The 20,315-nt window shown below is 43.8% G+C and overlaps 1 protein-coding gene and 1 long non-coding RNA gene across 52 annotated transcripts; one reads left to right on the top strand and one right to left on the bottom strand.

Annotated features, from left to right (window-relative positions):
* Nucleotides 1–362: 362 nt before the first annotated feature.
* On the bottom strand, nucleotides 363–18,725 carry LOC118384843 (protein mono-ADP-ribosyltransferase PARP14-like). 2 transcript variants are annotated; one of them, XM_052521071.1, is made up of 17 exons: nucleotides 18,447–18,725; nucleotides 18,170–18,282; nucleotides 14,950–14,977; nucleotides 14,459–14,695; nucleotides 14,067–14,294; nucleotides 11,226–13,858; nucleotides 10,752–10,988; nucleotides 6,749–6,970; nucleotides 6,481–6,595; nucleotides 6,202–6,357; nucleotides 5,869–5,931; nucleotides 5,449–5,634; nucleotides 3,784–3,987; nucleotides 3,046–3,666; nucleotides 2,175–2,320; nucleotides 1,452–1,629; nucleotides 363–1,274 (listed from the first exon to the last, which is right to left on the bottom strand). In XM_052521071.1, exons 1-17 carry the CDS (start codon nucleotides 18,643–18,645, stop codon nucleotides 991–993), a joined length of 5,850 nt encoding a protein of 1,949 aa, XP_052377031.1. In that variant the 5' UTR covers nucleotides 18,646–18,725; the 3' UTR covers nucleotides 363–990. The 2 variants fall into 2 exon arrangements, with proteins under 2 accessions (XP_052377031.1, XP_052377032.1); XM_052521072.1 differs by having other exon boundaries at nucleotides 1,452–1,626.
* On the top strand, nucleotides 3,994–5,432 carry LOC127930748 (uncharacterized). Of its 50 annotated transcripts, none has more exons than XR_008139279.1 (4): nucleotides 3,994–4,573; nucleotides 4,614–4,693; nucleotides 4,794–5,193; nucleotides 5,254–5,432. It is a non-coding gene; the product is annotated as an uncharacterized LOC127930748 (long non-coding RNA). The 50 variants fall into 50 exon arrangements; XR_008139272.1 differs by having other exon boundaries at nucleotides 4,774–5,193; XR_008139270.1 differs by having other exon boundaries at nucleotides 4,754–5,193.
* Nucleotides 18,726–20,315: the final 1,590 nt, after the last annotated feature.

Genomic DNA, 20,315 nt, shown 5'->3' with positions numbered 1-20,315 from the left:
TGTTAGAAGACCGATGATTTTCGGGATGTCTCATGGTCTGACAAACACCATTCTAGCTCTTGTCACCTTTCACTACAGATGCGGAAGTGCGACATTGGCACATGCAGTGAAGAAAACAGATACTGTATCTCGTTTAAACCGACAGGTTGTTATGGGGATGTTTTTATTATGCTAATTAGACACACCTCGTTAAGGGTTTGCCTTAAGGAATAACTTCCCCTTACCGAAAAGAATTAAGGCTGTTGCACAGAGCCCCTCAAACATTTCCTTAGGTAAGGGCAAAATGTAAGGGTTTTATGGTAGTTTGAAGGCATGCATGTGGAAAGAGTCTCTGGTATCCATGGAAACACCCTGACAGAATACCTTGTCAAAAAGATTGCATTTATTTTGGGAGATCACAAAATTGAACTTCTACATTCAAGACCAGAGAAACAAATTGATTAAGAGGATAACAAAATATGTTTATTTTAGTGTATTTTTTCTCAACTTGTTTCTATTACGTCAAGCTAACTTATGAGTTGGTAGCTAGCTAGCCAGCTAGCGGTGTCGCCATTGAATGTGCAGCTTCTATTGTTAGCTGGTGGTGGAGGTTTTACTTTTGAAACCAGGGCAGAGGAAAGCAACATCCACCTCCACAAATGCTGTTAACATTGATATCCATACTGAATTAAGCACTTATTAAGGGACCTCATTGGCACCCTTAACTTTCCCACTTAATTTAAGGGGTAAATTCACCTTAAAATGTTAGTGCAACTGACTTAAACTTAAGGAAAATGTAAGGGAAAATACAAGGACAAAATGAATTTAAGATATTTTATGCAACCTGGCCTAAGCAATATCATTTATGTCTATAAAGAGTATGTTTTCTAAGGATGTCTAACCTCATACATGGCTATAACGACTAGCTCCCATACCATCAAAACACTTCACACAGACATATGGAATTTGTTGTGAAGTATTGATATACTAATGAAGGTAGTTAAATCTGATTTACTGGAATGTGATGAGGAACTCTGGATAAGCCTGCACATCATTGAAGATCACAAACATGGTTGGATTGGAGGTGTTGTCTGTGACACTGTCGTACAAGTCGGCATCCTTCCCTGAAGGTTTGGCAGGAGGAACAATCAAGCCTGCTTTTCCCTGAGTATAGTCTCCAACAAGAACCCTGGCCAGGTACATGCGCTTGTTCCCTTGTGCATCAGCTTTAGAATATCCCCTTGCTGAATAACTGGAGTCCACAGCAAAGTATGATCCATTGCCGATAGCCGCACCTGGACGAAAAACATATTGTTCTTAAAGATTTGTAAAAAAATTAACAACAATGATACCGAATTGATCAAATGGATTTATGTCTCAACATCAAGCTCCTCCTCCCTTAGGAAGAGGTCTCAATATAACAGTAAAGCATATTGGTCATCAGACATGTTTCCATGAGACCATTCTCATACCATGTGTTCCAGCGTAGCTGCGATTGAAGCCATGGTTGTTGATCTGGGTGATGGAGTCGGAACTGGTGCCATGGAACAGCAGTTTCTCGTTGTTTGTGTGCTTGTTCTTCTCCTCCAGGAGTTTCTTTCTTATCTGGTAGTTTTTCCACAGTGAATCGTTCTGGACTCGTTCAATCTTCTAATAGCAAACGAAACACATGTATAAATCGACAGTGATTTATTTATTACTGAAGTGCAATCCCACCTAGATAAATATTTAACAAACAGCAAATGAATAGGAATTACACATTGCACTGGTTCCAGGAATTACAGTTCCATTCTTTAAAAAAAATCCCTAACGCTTTTTTTTTTTTTTTTACCTTTATTTAACCAGGCAAGTCAGTTAAGAACATATTCTTATTTTCAATGACAGCCTGGGAACAGTGGGTTAACTGCCTGTTCAGGGGCAGAACGACAGATTTGTACCTTGTCAGCTCAGGGGTTTGAACTCGCAACCTTCCGGTTACTAGTCCAACACTCTAACCACTAGGCTACGCTGCCGCCCCTTTGCTGTCTTTAATGTAGCAGCAAACACAATTAAAATTATTGTCTTAAAAAAAGATCGTTGAGGGATTCCTAACATCAAATTCGTCAAATGTGAGGATTTTCATATAACGTCACCATAGAAAATCAGTCTATTGTGGAATGCAAATGAAATTCAGGTATACATTTTTACAAACATACTGTAAGGATGGTGTTGTTGAGTAAAGTCTTCTGAAATTCCTTCTCTACGTCATTGTATCCCTTGGATCCTGGAGTTAGTGGGACCAGCTTTAAGAGGGAACCCTTCATGTCATCCCAGTGTGCAGGTAGAGACACTGATGTATCGTCTAGACAAAAGAGTTTGGCATTTAGTGATCAAATTATTACACAATAAGTATTGTCATTAAAAAGACTCAATCATTCACAACTTTAAATGCATATTGATAATATTCTCAGTTCCATGACATATGCTGCAGCAGTAGATCTAACCGCAGAAAAACATCGCTAGAACGACACATTCCTCTCTTGCTAGATGCACAAATAAAGGTGAATAACACTCAAATCTATTATTTTTTTTACCCCAAAAATTGTCTTCTGATGTGAGGTAAGCATTGACCTGCACTCAGAACATCACTTCGTTGTTTCTCTATGAATCATTGTAATATTGAGAATTAAAAAAACAGAAAAATCCCAAAGTAGTTCAAATAAAACAGAGAAAACAGAATTATGGAAAACACAAGATAATTTAATGGAGAATTGTATGGATCCTGTCATGCCAAATACTGCTTATTAACCTTTTTTTTTTACCAGGTATATTGACAGAAAACATATCTTGTACACCAAGGACACGGGGATGAGTTGTAGGGTAGAGGATACGAGAAGAATGTGCCTATTTTAAAGCTATATTTAAATTAGCTCTTGTTCTAGAAAAGGTTGGAGACGCCTGATACACTGTATGCAACCACACAATGACACAAAAATAATACATTATTTTATATTTAATATCACTGTTCTACATCTTTTAATTTTACTGCAGTCTAGACAGATGAGGATTTGTTATGGATGAACTCACCTTTCAGGTCTTTTCTCAATAACTCAATTTCTCTTTTGCCCCCAAACTTGACAGCTCTCTTGTGGGCTACATTTGCCTCATAATCCTCATTGTTGATCTTGATTGTCACTTTGCTGTTGCCTCTCACAGCCTCCTCCAGTATGTAGTTGGTGAGCATGTCAAAAGACACCATTGTTCCACTGTGGTCTTTGTACTGCCACTCCACCAGGCTGCTCACCAGGAAAGCTGCCTGTTTGCGGTTCTCTGCCCTCTCCTGGTCCAGGACCATGTCCCTGATGAGGCCGTCTGCTGTAAGCACATCGCGGCTCAGGCCCTCCAGGCGGATCAGGGAGTCTGGGCCCTTCTTCTCCAGGTGTATCCTGACCGTCAGCTCCCTCTGCATGGCCTGCAACTTCTCCACATCCCCCTGGCTCAGCTGGCTGATGTACGGGTTCTTGATGGTTTTCTCAGTTTGCTCCTTCACTATGAGGTTTTCAATCCAGTCCCGGGCACGGCTCACAGCCTGGGGGCTCTCTGCACACAGCTGGAACACGGTCGGGGCAAACTCCTCTCCCGTCATGACAAAGTTCTCACGGGCAGAGCGCTCATCACTGGGTCCCATAAAGTAGGTTGTCATTGTATCTATGAAGAAAGAGCACACACAACATAAATGTCACTTATGATTATAATAACTATATTGTATTAGTACACATTAAGCTCATATTGTCTTCTACCTCGCACACTTCCATTCTCACTGACCTTTCAACCTGGTAAAAATGCCCTTTTCCTCCACTCCCTCTCCCACTCTCCTCTTCATGCTCTTGTGGAACTCCGTCACCATGGCAGTCTGGAATATCAGGATGTTCACACTTCTCACAAACTGTCCCTTTTTCTTCTTCACAAAGTCCACCACTGCGTCAATCATGGCGTCCGCAACAGCAGAGGGACTCGCCCCACCCTGGCCTGACAGACAGACAGACGGAGGCAGACACACAATGACATGGCTATGGAGGCAAACAGAAATACATAGATGGAGACAGAAGTACAAATAGACAATGACATGATGGATGCAAATCTGTCCCTGAGAGTGACTAATCACAAGACAAATATGGAAGAAAGGGAAGGAGACAAGGAAAATATGAAAGGAACAATTAAAAGTAAAAGAGGCATAGTATATTTGGGGAAAAAGATGTAGAAAGAACAAGAGTATTTGAAAACAATTAGGAAAGTATCAGGTAAAAAGTAGCAGGTAGTCATTATGAGGAGCAGGTAGTCATTATGAGGAGCAGGTAGTCATTATGAGGAGCAGGTAGTCATTATGAGGAGCAGGTGGTCATTATGAGGAGCAGGTGGTCATTATGAGGAGCAGGTGGTCATTATGAGGAGCAGGTCATCATTATGAGGAGCAGGTAGTCATTATGAGGAGCAGGTGGTCATTATGAGGAGCAGGTGGTCATTATGAGGAGCAGGTGGTCATTATGAGGAGCAGGTGGTCATTATGAGGAGCAGGTAGTCATTATGAGGAGCAGGTAGTCATTATGAGGAGCAGGTGGTCATTATGAGGAGCAGGTAGTCATTATGAGGAGCAGGTAGTCATTATGAGGAGCAGGTCATCATTATGAGGAGCAGGTCATCATTATGAGGAGCAGGTAGTCATTATGAGGAGCAGGTAGTCATTATGAGGAGCAGGTAGTCACTATGAGGAGCAGGTAGTCATTATGAGGAGCAGGTGGTCATTATGAGGAGCAGGTGGTCATTATGAGGAGCAGGTGGTCATTATGAGGAGCAGGTGGTCATTATGAGGAGCAGGTGGTCATTATGAGGAGCAGGTGGTCATTATGAGGAGCAGGTAGTCATTATGAGGAGCAGGTAGTCATTATGAGGAGCAGGTAGTCATTATGAGGAGCAGGTAGTCATTATGAGGAGCAGGTAGTCATTATGAGGAGCAGGTCATCATTATGAGGAGCAGGTCATCATTATGAGGAGCAGGTAGTCATTATGAGGAGCAGGTAGTCATTATGAGGAGCAGGTGGTCATTATGAGGAGCAGGTGGTCATTATGAGGAGCAGGTGGTCATTATGAGGAGCAGGTAGTCATTATGAGGAGCAGGTAGTCATTATGAGGAGCAGGTAGTCATTATGAGGAGCAGGTCATCATTATGAGGAGCAGGTCATCATTATGAGGAGCAGGTCATCATTATGAGGAGCAGGTAGTCATTATGAGGAGCAGGTAGTCATTATGAGGAGCAGGTCGTCATTATGAGTAGCAGGTCGTCCCATTCAGAGCACATGGAAGCAAAGCATATGGCCACTTTACAACCTCACAGTAGAAACAAAGGACACAACAAAACAGGCAACAAGTAAAATAAAAACATGCAACTACACAAGACAGTGTAGTCTAATAATGACCATTAAAGCAGAGTACCTGTTCCAAGCGCTGGGAAGGACACTGAGGTGAACCTTCGCTCCTCACACTTCTTGAGAACATCGTACACAGTCTCTTTAATGATCTCAGGGTCATTCTGTCCCACAATGTGCATGATGTGTTTGCATGGGAGAGATCCTGCTGATGTCACGATCATCCTGCATGGTTGGAAGCTTGGGGATCTGACTGTAGAAAAACATAAAAGGAAAGGTTTAGATGTCAAGAATCTAAGTTACTAAAAGGTCAAATCAATGCACACCAGTGTTGTAGGACCCATGGATTGGAAACTGACTTTAGACTTTTACCAGACAGTATCAAACAGTGCTGAAATGTAATCTCATTCATATTCAACATGACACCAGTCTCCTTGACCAGAAACATGACTACAGTATATGTTGACTCAAGGACATGGATACACACCAATCTCTGAGCACTCCAACTCCACCTTCAATCCAGCTCCTTCTAAAATGGATTTGGATACACCTGAAGAAACAAAGACATTAGTACAATATGGCTCTTTATTCTAAGTCAACAATTGTACCATTAAATAAGTTGTGTGTCTGTGGGGGTGTATTGGATTTAGCTTGCTTTCTGATTGTGTAGCTGTAAACACTGTTCATTTGGATTTCCAACATTTCAGATGTGTACATGTTAAACATCCTTATAAGGTGCTCCTTAGTATTTGTCTTAGTAGCCTCATAAACATGAAACATTGGTTACTGCACCTATGCTATTGTCAGAGTTACAAGTCACCTGATTTGAGGTTAAAGTCCTTATTGGAGGAGTTGACAATGATGTCACTGGTCTCCTTGGTGATGTCTCCTGATGACACTTCAAAGGTCACGTGACCCATCTGCATGCTGTACACACCCAGAGAAGGGGATGACACCTGTCCAAAGAAGCCTGTGCCTAATGAAAATAACATGTTTAGACAAGGGGGTTCTGTGGAAACAGACATGCTCTAAAGAGGCAGCAGGGTCTCAGTGGTTGAATATTTTTGGGGAGACTTTGAAGGCTGTGAATTAAGCTTACCAGAGGGCTGCTGTGATTGGCCAACATGAGATTTGGAATGTTGTGATTGGCCGGAACCTTGTGAACTCTGCCAAGTATACCCTTGTGTCTGACCTTTGAATTCCCTGACAAAGCACTGTAAACAGGAGATATAAAGTGTGGAGCATTTATCAAACATATCTAAGAGCACAACACACACTGAAAAAGCTGAGGTTATGCAACAACACTACCTCTGTGTGATGATGAACACTGAATCCCCCTTTAAACCATTTTCCATCTTCAAACTTACATCCACAGTTTGGGTGTCGCTGGGGTGGACCACGATGGCCACCTCTTTAAGGTGTGTGGAGTTTCTTCTCTGGCTGAAGTCTTTGACCTCCTGCAGAAGAAGCTTGGACACCAGGCCCTTAGGGAATCCCATGTTCCCTGTTCCAATCGCAGGGAAAGACAGGGATGCCAGCCTATGCTTCTCTGCCTCACTCAGGCAATCTCTGATCATCGTTCTCAATATCTTAAATCACAAACACATGGACAATTTTAGAAACATTTTACTAAAACCTTTCTATGCACTCTCAATAACCAGTACTTAATTTGAGCTGGAACCTGTTCCGGCATCTATCAGATTTGACTTTGTTTGTTCCGGCACCTATGTGGACGGATCCGGTACCTCTCACTGCATCATTTATTAATTGTTTCACTGTTCGCCCTGTATACATTCTAATAAAAGCGATCAGCGTTAAATCAAGTTGCCTCCTCGTTATTTCTCCTTCCCAACAAAAAGACCATGTAAAAGCGTGGGGATCCTTCATCCTTTCCTGCCACACTGATTCCAGACCTGCTCTCTTATTTGTACATAAAGGTTATTGGGAGGGAGGGTGGGGTAAGTAACTGATCTCGACACAGGTCTTGGTAGGTGGTCAGCTAGTGAAGAGGTCCCTACGTAATCACGTTACGTAGCCTAGGCTAGTCGTCTCCCTACTGAATTTGAATCTTGGGAAAGCCAGATAAAAAATGGAAAAGAAAAGGCAATCGAGTTTGACATTTTACAAGTCCAAAAATCTAGAGAAAGATGGTGAATTGAACCCATAATGAGCCAGAGAACTGTCAGTGCAGGAGGAGTGAGGTGCAAACTGTTCCTGATGGCAATGCCTAAGCTCGCAGTGCTGCTAATCCTAACAGTTCAGCATCACCACCGGCACCTCCACTAGCTAGTAGGCCTACTAGAGAGTCAGACTCAGATGGAGATGCAGACGGGGAGCTGGGAGGTGGGGGGCAGTGCATCCACAGACAAAGTGCTCGGTCAGGTGCAATTTGCAGTTCAAGCAAACACATAACCCCATGCTTGTCATTCATAATTCAAAAGTGAGCTGTACCACATGCAAAAAGGAAGATAGCTTGGGTCTCGAAACGACTGGAGGGATTAAACTAACAAAAGAGTGGGTGCAATGTACAGTAAGTTAACATCCTATGCCTCAGACGTATCACAAGGTTTTTGAACATGCCCGAACCAGGGAACATTTGGTGGCAGCAAGTCTTGTAAATGAGGCTAAAGAGGACAATAAAAAAATAGCCAGTCTTCAGAAAAGCCTTAGAAGGAGGCTAAAGGTCACAGCCACAGGCCCGCTCATGGCTTTGAGGAAGAAATGGACTCTCAGGAGTGAAATGGACTTGACATGGGGAGAGTATTTGCTGGAGGTTTGGAAAACTAAGGTAGGACATTTTTTTTCCTTTACAAACTTGTTCTGTACTGTGAAAGTACCGTAATTTCCGGACTATAAGCCGCTACTTTTTTCCCACGCTTTGAACCTCGCGGTTTATACAATGACGCAGCTAATTTATGGATTTTTCCCGCTTTCACAAGATTCATGCCGCCAGAAACTGAGCACCGTCACATAATGTGACGTAAATCGAGCGCGCTCAAACTTCCCATCATTCTGATTACGGTAGTCATTTTGTCACCCTCATCATGGCAAAGACATGGAGATATGCATATGAGGCAGCTTTCAAGTTGAAGGCGATCGATCTGGCTGTTGGAAAAGGAAATAGAGCTGCTGACAGCGTGGCGCATTATCAAAAAATCCACTATCATCAACGGGTTTTGAAAGGCTGGACTGCTGCCTTCCGGATGAAAGTGACGAGAGCGACAATGAAAACGATCCAACATCGGATGAAGCAATTCTGAGGCTATTGGTTTCAGTGCACAGGAGGAGGAAGATAGTGACCAATGACTTTCTTGGTAGGCTACTGTTTACTGTTTATTTTTGTTACAAGCCGTGTTTCGTTAAAGCCTATTTATTTTTGTTACAAGCCGTGTTTCGTTTAAAAACCTATTTATTTTTGTTACAAGCCGTGTTTCGTTTAAAGGCTGTGTAAAGTTAATTTGTTTCAATGTACCGGTAGGCACCTGCGGCTTATACATGTACAAAATACATATTTTTTTAAATTCAGTGGGTGCGGTTTATATTCAGGTGCGCAGAAATTACGGTAATCTGAATATGTGCTTCATATTATCACAATGGCAGGAGGCATATATATTCTCATATGTGTGTTCTGCTGTAGCCTACAGAGATTTATTTTATTTGAAGTTATATTCTGATATTGTGATATTTGTTCTACTGCTACATTGATGTCTTGAAAATGATATTAAATTGGGGTCTTGTGAGCCCCACAGCTGAGTACGTGTGCATATGGCGGGTGTTCTGCAGTGTCGTCTAAAAATGTTGCTATACATCAATGTCTAGAAAATTAGACTATAAGAAATATGGACTTGTGAAGCCCTGCAGCTATACTCAAGTATGTGGGCATACTGCAGTGACGTTTAACATGCTTTCAATTAATCAGCACCTTGGAGAGAACAGCACCTTGGAGAGTGCTGTCCATTTAACCAACATAGACAGTAGGCTACTTGGCTGTTTACTCTGTCTGCTGTGCTGCTACGTTGTGTTTGACACTTTTCCTCTCAATGTGTTCCAGTACCTCAGAGCCCTCCGGATACCCCCACCCCTCACACTCACTATGTGTTCCAGTACCTCAGAGCCCTCCGGATACCCCCACCCCTCACACTCACTATGTGTTCCAGTACCTCAGAGCCCTCCGGATACCCCCACCCCTCACACTCACTATGTGTTCCAGTACCTCAGAGCCCTCCGGATACCCCCACCCCTCACACTCACTATGTGTTCCAGTACCTCAGAGCCCTCCGGATACCCCCACCCCTCACACTCACTATGTGTTCCAGTACCTCAGAGCCCTCCGGATACCCCCACCCCTCACACTCACTATGTGTTCCAGTACCTCAGAGCCCTCCGGATACCCCCCACCCTCACACTCACTATGTGTTCCAGCACCTCAGAGCCCTCCGGATACCCCCACCCCTCACACTCACTATGTGTTCCAGTACCTCAGAGCCCTCCGGATACCCCCACCCCTCACACTCACTATGTGTTCCAGTACCTCAGAGCCCTCCGGATACCCCCACCCCTCACACTCACTATGTGTTCCAGTACCTCAGAGCCCTCCGGATACCCCCACCCCTCACACTCACTATGTGTTCCAGTACCTCAGAGCCCTCCGGATACCCCCACCCCTCACACTCACTATGTGTTCCAGTACCTCAGAGCCCTCCGGATACCCCCACCCCTCACACTCACTATGTGTTCCAGTACCTCAGAGCCCTCCGGATACCCCCACCCCTCACACTCACTATGTGTTCCAGTACCTCAGAGCCCTCCGGATACCCCCACCCCTCACACTCACTATGTGTTCCAGTACCTCAGAGCCCTCCGGATACCCCCACCCCTCACACTCACTATGTGTTCCAGTACCTCAGAGCCCTCCGGATACCCCCACCCCTCACACTCACTATGTGTTCCAGTACCTCAGAGCCCTCCGGATACCCCCACCCCTCACACTCACTATGTGTTCCAGTACCTCAGAGCCCTCCGGATACCCCCACCCCTCACACTCACTATGTGTTCCAGTACCTCAGAGCCCTCCGGATACCCCCACCCCTCACACTCACTATGTGTTCCAGTACCTCAGAGCCCTCCGGATACCCCCACCCCTCACACTCACTATGTGTTCCGGTACCTCAGAGCCCTCCGGATACCCCCACCCCTCACACTCACTATGTGTTCCGGTACCTCAGAGCCCTCCGGATACCCCCACCCCTCACACTCACTATGTGTTCCGGTACCTCAGAGCCCTCCGGATACCCCCACCCCTCACACTCACTATGTGTTACGGGACCTCCCGATTTACAAATTAAACATGTTCAATAACTCATAGCTTACCTTCTCTGCTGAGCCAGCTCCCTGGTCCCAATGGGGGCAGACAGTATGGATCACCCTCTGACATCGCAGGTTGTAACCGTCGGTGACCACAATGTCACCATAGGCCAATCTGTTGACGCGAGCCTCATCTGTGGCTGCTGATTGGAGCCCAGGACCGGCTGCCTTTAGGATAGCATTGGACACAGCACCTTTACTCAGGTCCAAATCCTCAGAGATGGTGTTGACGATGCCCTCAGACTAGAGGTTTCAAAACAAATGACCAAACATCGATGAAGCGAGAAGGGGACAGCTATGTATTTCTATTCAAACTTCAATTATGACTTCTACAAGACAGCTGTCATTCCAGATAAAGAAGAGTAGAATGAAAAGTAAACAAATTATACACCTTATACTCTGGGTTATCTGATGTACTACTTATAATACACGTATCAATGGTTTATGTGGTGCTCTGATAACTACAGTATGTGTACTCACATATTCCTCCTGGATATTTCCCTTCCTCAGAATGATCTTCAGACCCTCTTGTGTGCGATTGGTCTGTAGGATTTCCCCACTGCCTGCCCCCTCAAACGTCCTCTCTTGGCCATACTCTCTCCTCTGCTCCTCTTGGTTTTCATGATAATTTATTTGAGTTATGCTGTCTCCTCCCCTATATCCATGTCCTCCTCTACCTCCACCTCCCCCTCTACCTTCTCCTCCCCCTCTACCTTCTCCTCCTCCTCTACCTCTACCTCCACCTCCTCCTCTACCTTCTCCTCCTCCTCTACCTCCGGCTCCCCCTCTACCTTCTCCTCCCTCTCTTCTGCTTTGTCCCCACTGCCCATGTCCCCATGGTGACTGTCCCTGATATCCAGGTCCTTGATGTCCGTAACTATGTTGTCCTCTTCCCCGTCGTTCACTTCCCTGTTGCCCGCGTCCCCGATGTCTATTTCCCCTATGTGCACCCTGCGGAGGCATGGTCATTTTTGGGTGCAGGTCATTGAACGTTTTCTGGACAGCGCTGGCCAGGGCTCTCACAGTGTTGTCACTGTTGTCCACCAGGTGAATCTCAGTCAGAGAGGTCTGACCTCTTAGGTTCTCACAGTAGTCACGCACTGCCACAGCAATGGTCTCAGTGCACAGGTCCAGAGGAAAGCCGAATATCCCAGAGCTGACGGCCGGGACGGCAACAGTTGAGCAGTTAACCTTCGCAGCCTCCCTCAGGCTCTCATTCACAGCTTGTTTCAGACGCTGTATGGCTGTTCCCTGGTCAAAGTGTGTGAACCGTGGACCAACCGCATGGACCACATACTTACAGGGCAGATTGCCTGCATCTGTCACAATGGCGTCGCCTGGCTGCAGTCGGCGGTTATTACGGACATGTTGATCACTGAGCTCCTGCAGCCGAGGACCAGCAGCCTTGAGTAGTGCTAAAGCCAGGCCTCCAATATGCTGCAGGTCTTCATTGGCTGCATTGACTACTGCGTCCACTTTGAACTTGCAGATGTCTGCCTTACTGACAGAGACCAGGATTCCATTGTGTGTTCTCACCTCACAGCAAGATGATGGGCCAAACCCTTCCTCTCCATCTTCATCATCGCCCTCTTCTTCCTCCAGCATGTAGTCTTCCTGCAGCAGCACCACACAGCCATGCTCCTTCATCGCCATGGAAACAAACATTCTTCCCTTCTCTTGAAAGTACTTCCTTGCTCCAGGCTTCATGATGGTGAGCTCATCAGTGCAGAAAGGTGCTACCATCTTCTGAAAGGTCTCTTTGACCTTCTTGACATAGAGACGGGCTCCAGAAAGGACAATTTTGGGCCTTCTGGGGTCAAAGTGGACATTCACCTCATCACGCTTGGCAAAATGTTTCCAGTCCTTGGATTTGTTTTCCTGGATGAATTTAACCACGGCACAGGACTTGACACGGACAGCCTCTTCGACTCGTGAGTAGTTTTCAACAAAGTCCCGCAGACTGTTGCTGACCTCTCTGACCGGGTCCAGGAAGCCAGACACAATGATTCTGTCTCTCCTCTCTGGGTGAAGCTTAATCACCACCGTTCTTTTCTTTAGGGAGTTGTAGGCATCCACCAGCTGGTTGTTCAGATCTTTCCACTCAGGCTTCCTCAGCACCTCCTGATCCTCCACCATAAGGCTCTGCAGGGACAGGGCAGTCTTCACCCTCTGCTCTGCATCAGCCAATGCTCTGTCTGAGCTACCAGTCAGAAGTACATTTCCACCCTCCACTCTGTACACAGCGTTGATGCCCCGGGACGTGAACAGGTCCTGGGACATCTCCATACTGTCCACTGACCGCAAGAAGTCCAGGAGTTGGGGTTCCAGCTTCAGCTGCTTCTTATTCATCTTGAGCTCCCTCTCCAGAATCCAGTTCTTCATCTTGTACACCTCTGCAACAAGACCTGAGAGAACCAACTTCTTGGTGTCGTCTCTGTAAGAAAAACCCATCTCTGGGGCTTCGTCTGCTGCGCGCTTCAGAAGTCCTTCCTGCTGCAGGATAGAGAACATGGCAGGGGACATGTCCATCTCGTCCGAGATGCCATCCCTCTGCCTCTCTATCCGACTCATGGCCCTGTGCATGAGGTCTTCCACCAGCCCCTGGAGTCGCTTTGTGTCTTCGGCCAGACCTGCAACTGTCAGAGACCCTTTGGAGGCATCCATAGCTAGGACAGCATCCTCTTTCACCACCGAGCGGACTTCTTTCTCCACTGCCTTCCACGCTGGGGCACTTGCAAAACACTCAAACACAGCATATTGGGCCATGATGTCACGGAAGACAATCAAGACATTCTGTTTCCATCCGTCTACATATTCGTTTGTTAGTCCTTTCTGCCTTAGCAGGGTTGGCAAAGGACTGAGTTTAACCTCAGGAGTATCCATGTTTACTTGACAGAAATGAGCCTTCATCTGGTCAGTGATGGGGGACAACTGTCTCTTCATGGAGAGGAATTTCCATACAGCAGAATGCACACACTCTTTGAAGGGGTCAGGCATCTTCCACATTGGCCTCTCCTTTCCATACAAGGCAGTGCTCAATGACTCATAGTATGGATACACGTTGACTGGGACTTTGCCAATTACATGATGTTTATTTAGAGTGGTTTCCACAACTGAAACGACATAGATAACGGACTGTCTTTCATAGCATGAAATGAGGGCGAAACAGAATATTTCTGTTTAAGGCCAAGAGACTGCTGCACCAACAGAATAGCAAGGCTACATTCAATTCCTCTTATAATAGAGAGTAATAGATTACCAAATAAACAAATAGATTAACATTTATATCATTAAACAGCTCATTGAAACAGCAGGTTTTACCTTCTGCTGCATGGAAGGTGACAATGGCTGCCTGTTCCTCATGGAACATAATGATGTCCTTTGCTGGGCCAGACCACTTCTCAAAGTAGAGCACCAGCATCTCTTCAGGTATGTTGGAGGTCAGGTTCTCCACTCTCACACTCTGGCACCTCTCTAGCAACCGACCAATCAAACCCTGCTTCTGGAAACTCTTGTTGCTCTTGCTCTCAGTAAGGAACCGCTCCACATCTAAAGACAGACAGCAATCATATCCTTAATATCATGCACAACAGTTATTGAAATTATGATCCCTTCTTGTGAGGGAGAGATCTGTTTTTATAATACTTCAAAAGTGAAATTCATTGTTAGTTTTCTGTGTTGAAAAAAATCGATAATTTGAAATAGTGACCAACCTTTGGGATTATTGAAGGTCACAACAGCTCTGTTGGTCTCACTGATGACCTCCAGGGAGAAGTTGTCTTCCTCCAGGCCAGAGAGGGTCTCCACCAGCAATGTCAGCATCTCTCTCGACATGCTCTCAGGAACTCTCTCCAGCACCACAGCAGAGCTCTGAGGAGACACCTCAGCTCCACCTCCCTCTCCAGGCCCACTCTCAGAGTTGGGAGCTTCCTGTGCTTCACTTGACACATCTGGGATTAAACACACTAGATATTCATATCCAATAACCTCATTCATAATTTCACATTTCTCTGACTTCATTGGCACATTTCTGCCTATGACAAATGTACAAGTAGATATGGCCTGATAAGGCTGCATTTTGCAACACTGTCTAATGATATGCCAATAGGGATCATTATGAAATGTATTAGGCAAAACATTCAATATAATAATATTAGGTCAAGGGAATGCATCAACAACCACAGAAGCAAGGAAAAGATGTTACCTGACAATTCATTGCTTGTAGCACCAAGCTGGAAAACATGCAAAACAAACAAAATGTATATGTAAAATAGTTAACCAATGAGCAACTTTACAAGTATGCTCTTTAATAGTAGCCATAAAAATAATGTATTAGCCTGTCGAGCCAAGACAGCACAAATTTAGCCTACAGTTAATCTCTGTTTAACCAGAAGTAAAATCTTGCATACAGAGCATTCGGAAAGGATTCAGACCTCTTGACTTTTCCACATTTTGTTACGTTACGGCTATATTCTAAAATTGATTAAATATTTTTTCCCCTCATCAATCTACACCCAATACCCCATAATGTCAAAGCAAAAACATATTTTTTGAAAATTTTGCAAATGTGTTAAGATATTTAAAAAACTTAAATATCACATTTACATAAGTATTCAGAACCTTTACTCAGTACTTTGTCGAAGCACCTTTGGCAGCGATTACAGCCTTGAGTCTTCTCAGGTATGACGCTACAAGCTTGGCACACCTACACACAGGTGAATCTTCACCCCAGTCTGAGATCAGGTTTTCTGAGCAGGTTTTCATCAAGGATCTCTCTGCACTTTGCTCCATTCATCTTTCCCTCAAACCTGATGAGTCTCCCAGTCCCTGTCGCTGAAAAACATCCTCACAGCATGATGATGCCACCACCGTGCTTCACCGTAGGGATGGTGCCAGGTTTCCTCCAGATGTGACATTTGGCATTCAGGTTTAGTTTCATCACACCAGTTAATCTTGTTTCTCATGGTCTGAGAGTCCTTTAGGTGATTTATGGCAAACTGCAAGCAGGCTGTCATGTGCCTTTTTACTGAGGAGTGGCTTCCGTCTGGCCACTCTACAATAAAGGCTTGGTAGGTGGAGTGTTGCAGATAAGGTTGCCCTACTCCCCTGATTGCTCTGTTTGGCAGGCGACTAGCTCTAGTAAGAATCTTGGTGGTTCCAAACTTCTTTAATTTAAGAATGAGGGAGGCCACTGTGTTCTTGGGGACCTTCAATGCTGCAGAAATGTTTTGGTATCATTCCTGAGATCTGTACCTCGACCTAATCCTGTCTCGGAGCTCTATGGACAATTCCTTCAACCTTATGGCTTGGATTTTGCTCTGCACTGTAAACTGTGGGACCTTATATAGACAGGTGTGTGCCTTTCCAAATCATGTCAAATCAATTGAATTTACCACAGGTGGACTCCAATCAAGTTATAGAAAACATCTCAAGGATGATCAATGGAAGCAGGATGCACCTTCAAGTCTCATAGCAAAGGGCCTGAATATTTTTTATACATTTGCAAACATTTCTAAAAACCTTTTTTCACTTTGTCATTTTGGAGCATAGTGTGTAGATTGATGAGGTAAAAAAATAAATAAATACATTTTAGAATAAGGCTGTAACGTAACAAAATGTGGAAAAAGGGAAGGGGTCTGAATACTTTCCAAATGCACTGTAATTTGGAAAGCTGCTTGCTTGGATTTTTGTTTTTGGTCAAAAAAGATCATAAAATCACCAGAAATTCAGCTCCATCACTTTTTTTTTTTTTTTTTAATTTAGGAATACATTAAAATCTGGAAAATGAATTTGGATAAATTCGGAATAAATTATATTTAATTACCACAAGCTTTCAATGGAAAACGATAGAATGACAAACCAAATAAATATGTATAGCAGCCTAGAGTGCGCTGCCAAACTGCAGCAACAATTGGCAAAAGTAGGGTGAGTATTGGGAATATGCTGGGTGTCCCGAGCTCTTTCCTTTTCTAACACGCTCTGCGTTCACTCTGAGTTCACTCTGAGTTGGCCAAATCTGACTTAACAAGAACAGACACATACAGAACACTCCATGAGGGGTTGCTAAAACAGCTGTCCTCAGAACATTTGTTTTTGATTTGAGGCTCATGTACAACGCACTATGAACATGCCCGGTCCTAGTGTAGCCTGCAGTGCTTAATTTGTAGATCAGGGGGTGCCGGAACAAAAATTGTGCAAGAGAGGGTGGTGACCTGGGGAGCTTTGAGGTATAGAAACGCATGAGAAAAAAACAATCCCCTTTATAATAAAGCATTGCATTCATATCATCACATTTGCATAGTGGAATAGCACAGTAGAGTAGAGGTACTTACAGAAGTGGCACACATGGGGAACGTTTTAGGAAGCCTAGGTTCTAGGAAAAATTTGCCATTTTATAAATGCATTTCATGCAATTCTATGTCATTTTACATGACTGGAGACTGGCAGAATATTTTTCATACCTAATACTGCACGAATGATCTAAAGGACAGGCTACTTTGACACCAACACACTGAGAATCTTAGATAAATAAAAACGACCTTGTCTTAAATCCAGCAATTTAATTTAACCTTATTTAGCCAGACAAGTTAAGAACAAATTCTTATTTACAATGATGGCCTACACCGGCCAAAGCAGGACGACGCTGTGCCAATTGTGCACCACCCTATGGGACTCCCAATCACGGCCGGTTGTGATACGGCAGGTAGCCTAGTGGTTAGAGCATTAGACTAGTAACTGAAAGGTTGCAAGATCAAATCCCTGAGCTGACAAGGTAAAAATCTGTTGTTCTGGCCCTGAACAAGGCAGTTAACCCACTGTTCCTAGGCTGTCATTGAAAATAAGAATATGTTCTTAACTGACTTGCCTAGTTAAATACATTTTAAATTAAATGAAAATACAGCCTGTGATACAGCCTAAGCTAGGTGTGTGGGGACCCATATTGTAGGTTACAATATGAGGAAGAAATTAAAGTCCTAAAAATGCTTTACAGTTTCACTACCTCACCCAATGATGTGAGTGTGGAAAAGGTGAACAGACTGTTGTTTATCAACAAAGACAAGCCACCTCAGTTTCCATCCATGTAGGCCTAATTATGGTGTTAGTTGACATTCATGTGGAAACGTACTTCCCCACAAACACTGCTTACAACTGAAGATAGCAGTCTGTTACAATAATCCTTATTTATCTTTAGACATTCTGTATGAGACAAATACATGACAAATCTGGGCACGGCAACGAATACGCGCATTTATCTCTGATTGGCTGCAGTAAAAGTGGCACATGACAGAACAAGCTAGGTTGAATCCGGACAACTGTAGCTGGAATGGGAAGGCCTCAACACCGTTGATAGCAGACATTCGTACATTTGATTTCACAGAAAGTGAACAATCCAACAGTTGCAGCTATTCATATAGACTACTCACCGACAGAGTGCAAGCCTCTTTCAGATTTCCCCCCGAGGATGACAAGCGCAACTTCACAGTTTCCTTGTCTACAGTAATTTCGTGGTTATCTCTCGATAGAACCCTTTCCCTGACTGTGGAGACAAATGCGACATCATGCACACGTCACTTTACTGGAAGTCACTTGTACATATTTACATTTGTATGGTTAACACTATTTCAATGTTATGATATCCTACAGTAGGCTATAAAATGACAACTATACGATACAAATCGTCATCCGTGGTGATCTACTTACCATCCTCAGATTTGAAATAAATAGTTGCGCTAGTGGAGCGTTGATCCTCGTAGTGCACCAAGCAGTCCCCTCCACTCGACTTCTTTTTACTTTGAAAATAAATCTGAAGCTTGTTCTGTATCCCTTTAGAGACAGAGTTTGTCCAACTGACGTCTACAGTGATGGGATAAGGATATTCATCCATCGTTTCACCCCTCATGCGAATACTGTTTGGGTATGAAACGCGTCGTCCTATTCTTTCACTGCATCCACTGTTTCACTTTCGTTTCAGCCTCGGTTGACGAGGAAATCGTGTGTACAGTGGACCTACTGATCATATAACCACGCCGTATATGAGTAAGCCGGCTAAGGTTGTAAAACATTATCGGGGCATATAAACCTATTGGCCTATACTTTTCAAGTAGAGGGTTTAACTTTCGAACGTTTTGCTAAAAAAAATGGCGAATGGAAACGATGTTGCATTATATTTTCACCTGCTTCACAATGTCTTAATGAATAAAAATAACGAATGTTAGGTAATGCTCTCAGGGAGAGTGAACTTGATCACAGACAGAAATTAAGGTCCTAGATGTCCCAATGTACATGACCATTTGGACATGTGTAGCAAAAATGGTGCTATAATTTTTGCACCTGTCTACAGAGACTTTAGGGAACTGTATAGCTCAACGGGGAAAGATCTATCAATCTATGAGTAATTAGGAAATAACTCAAAGTTACTTTCGTCCCGGGGTTGTGCCGAGAAGCTCCCCCCTGAATCCCCCCCATTCGCGTGAACGCGCACGCACACAATTCTTCATTGCTGCGACTTGCTTGCTATTTGAGATTTCTGATCACCGTTAGGCTGCGTTTCATTTTATTTTTTAAGACGGTTTGATCGCGGGGAGGCACTAGTAATGTATGCAGTTTTCGTTTTGGCTATTTGTTTAAAGTGTCTATAAATAAATATATTTGCCAAAATTCCTCATCTCTCCCATGTCTTATTCGACCAGTAGCTGTTCTTAAATGTTTATTGCTTGCCTAAATTTGACTCCCTCCTCTATGTTTAATATAACACACATACATAAAGTATTCACTTCGATTGCCTATCCTGATGTGAAGTTTGTTCTATAGAAAGTATTTGAGTCTGATGTGTGCCACAGACAGTATTTGACACTAGCCACAAGATTAAGGAAATTAGAAGGGGGTTCCCATACCTGGAAAGATATTTAATTATACAATTGAAACAAATAGCCAAACCGAATACTGCAGACATTACTACTGCCTCCCCAAAATCAAACCGTCATAAAAAATCTAATGAAACGCAGCCTAACATGATCAGAAATCTCAACTAGCAAGCAAGTCGCAGCAATGAAGAATTGAGTGTGAGCATGTTCAAGCATGTCTCAGCAATGAATAATTGAGTGTGTGTTCCTTCACACGAAGGATGGGGGGGGATTCTGGCAGGGGGGAGCTTTTCGGCACAACACTAAAGATATGGCCGACATGTTCGGAACTATAAATTCCATGCCTCAAATGCGATTTTGTGTACTTTTTTTCAGGAGGGGTGTTAGGCTACATGCTATCATGTTGTACACAAAATCAATTTTTATTGCAAAGCAGTTCGACACATACAACAACACAGAGTCACACATGGAATAAACAAACATAGTCAATAATACAGTAGAACAAGTCTATATGCAGTGTGTGCAAATTAGGTAAGATAAGGCAATAAATAGGCCATAGTGGTGAAGTAATTACAATATACCAATTTAACAAATCAAATCAAATGTTATTTGTCACATACACATGGTTAGCAGATGTTAATGCGAGTGTAGCGAAATGCTTGTGCTTCTAGTTCCGACAATGCAGTGATAACCAACAAGTAATCTA

Source organism: Oncorhynchus keta, chromosome 6 (assembly GCF_023373465.1).
Source record: "Oncorhynchus keta strain PuntledgeMale-10-30-2019 chromosome 6, Oket_V2, whole genome shotgun sequence".
NCBI lineage: Eukaryota > Metazoa > Chordata > Actinopteri > Salmoniformes > Salmonidae > Oncorhynchus > Oncorhynchus keta.
Note: the sequence above shows the minus strand (reverse complement) of the source record. Positions and strands in the feature narration are given on the sequence as shown.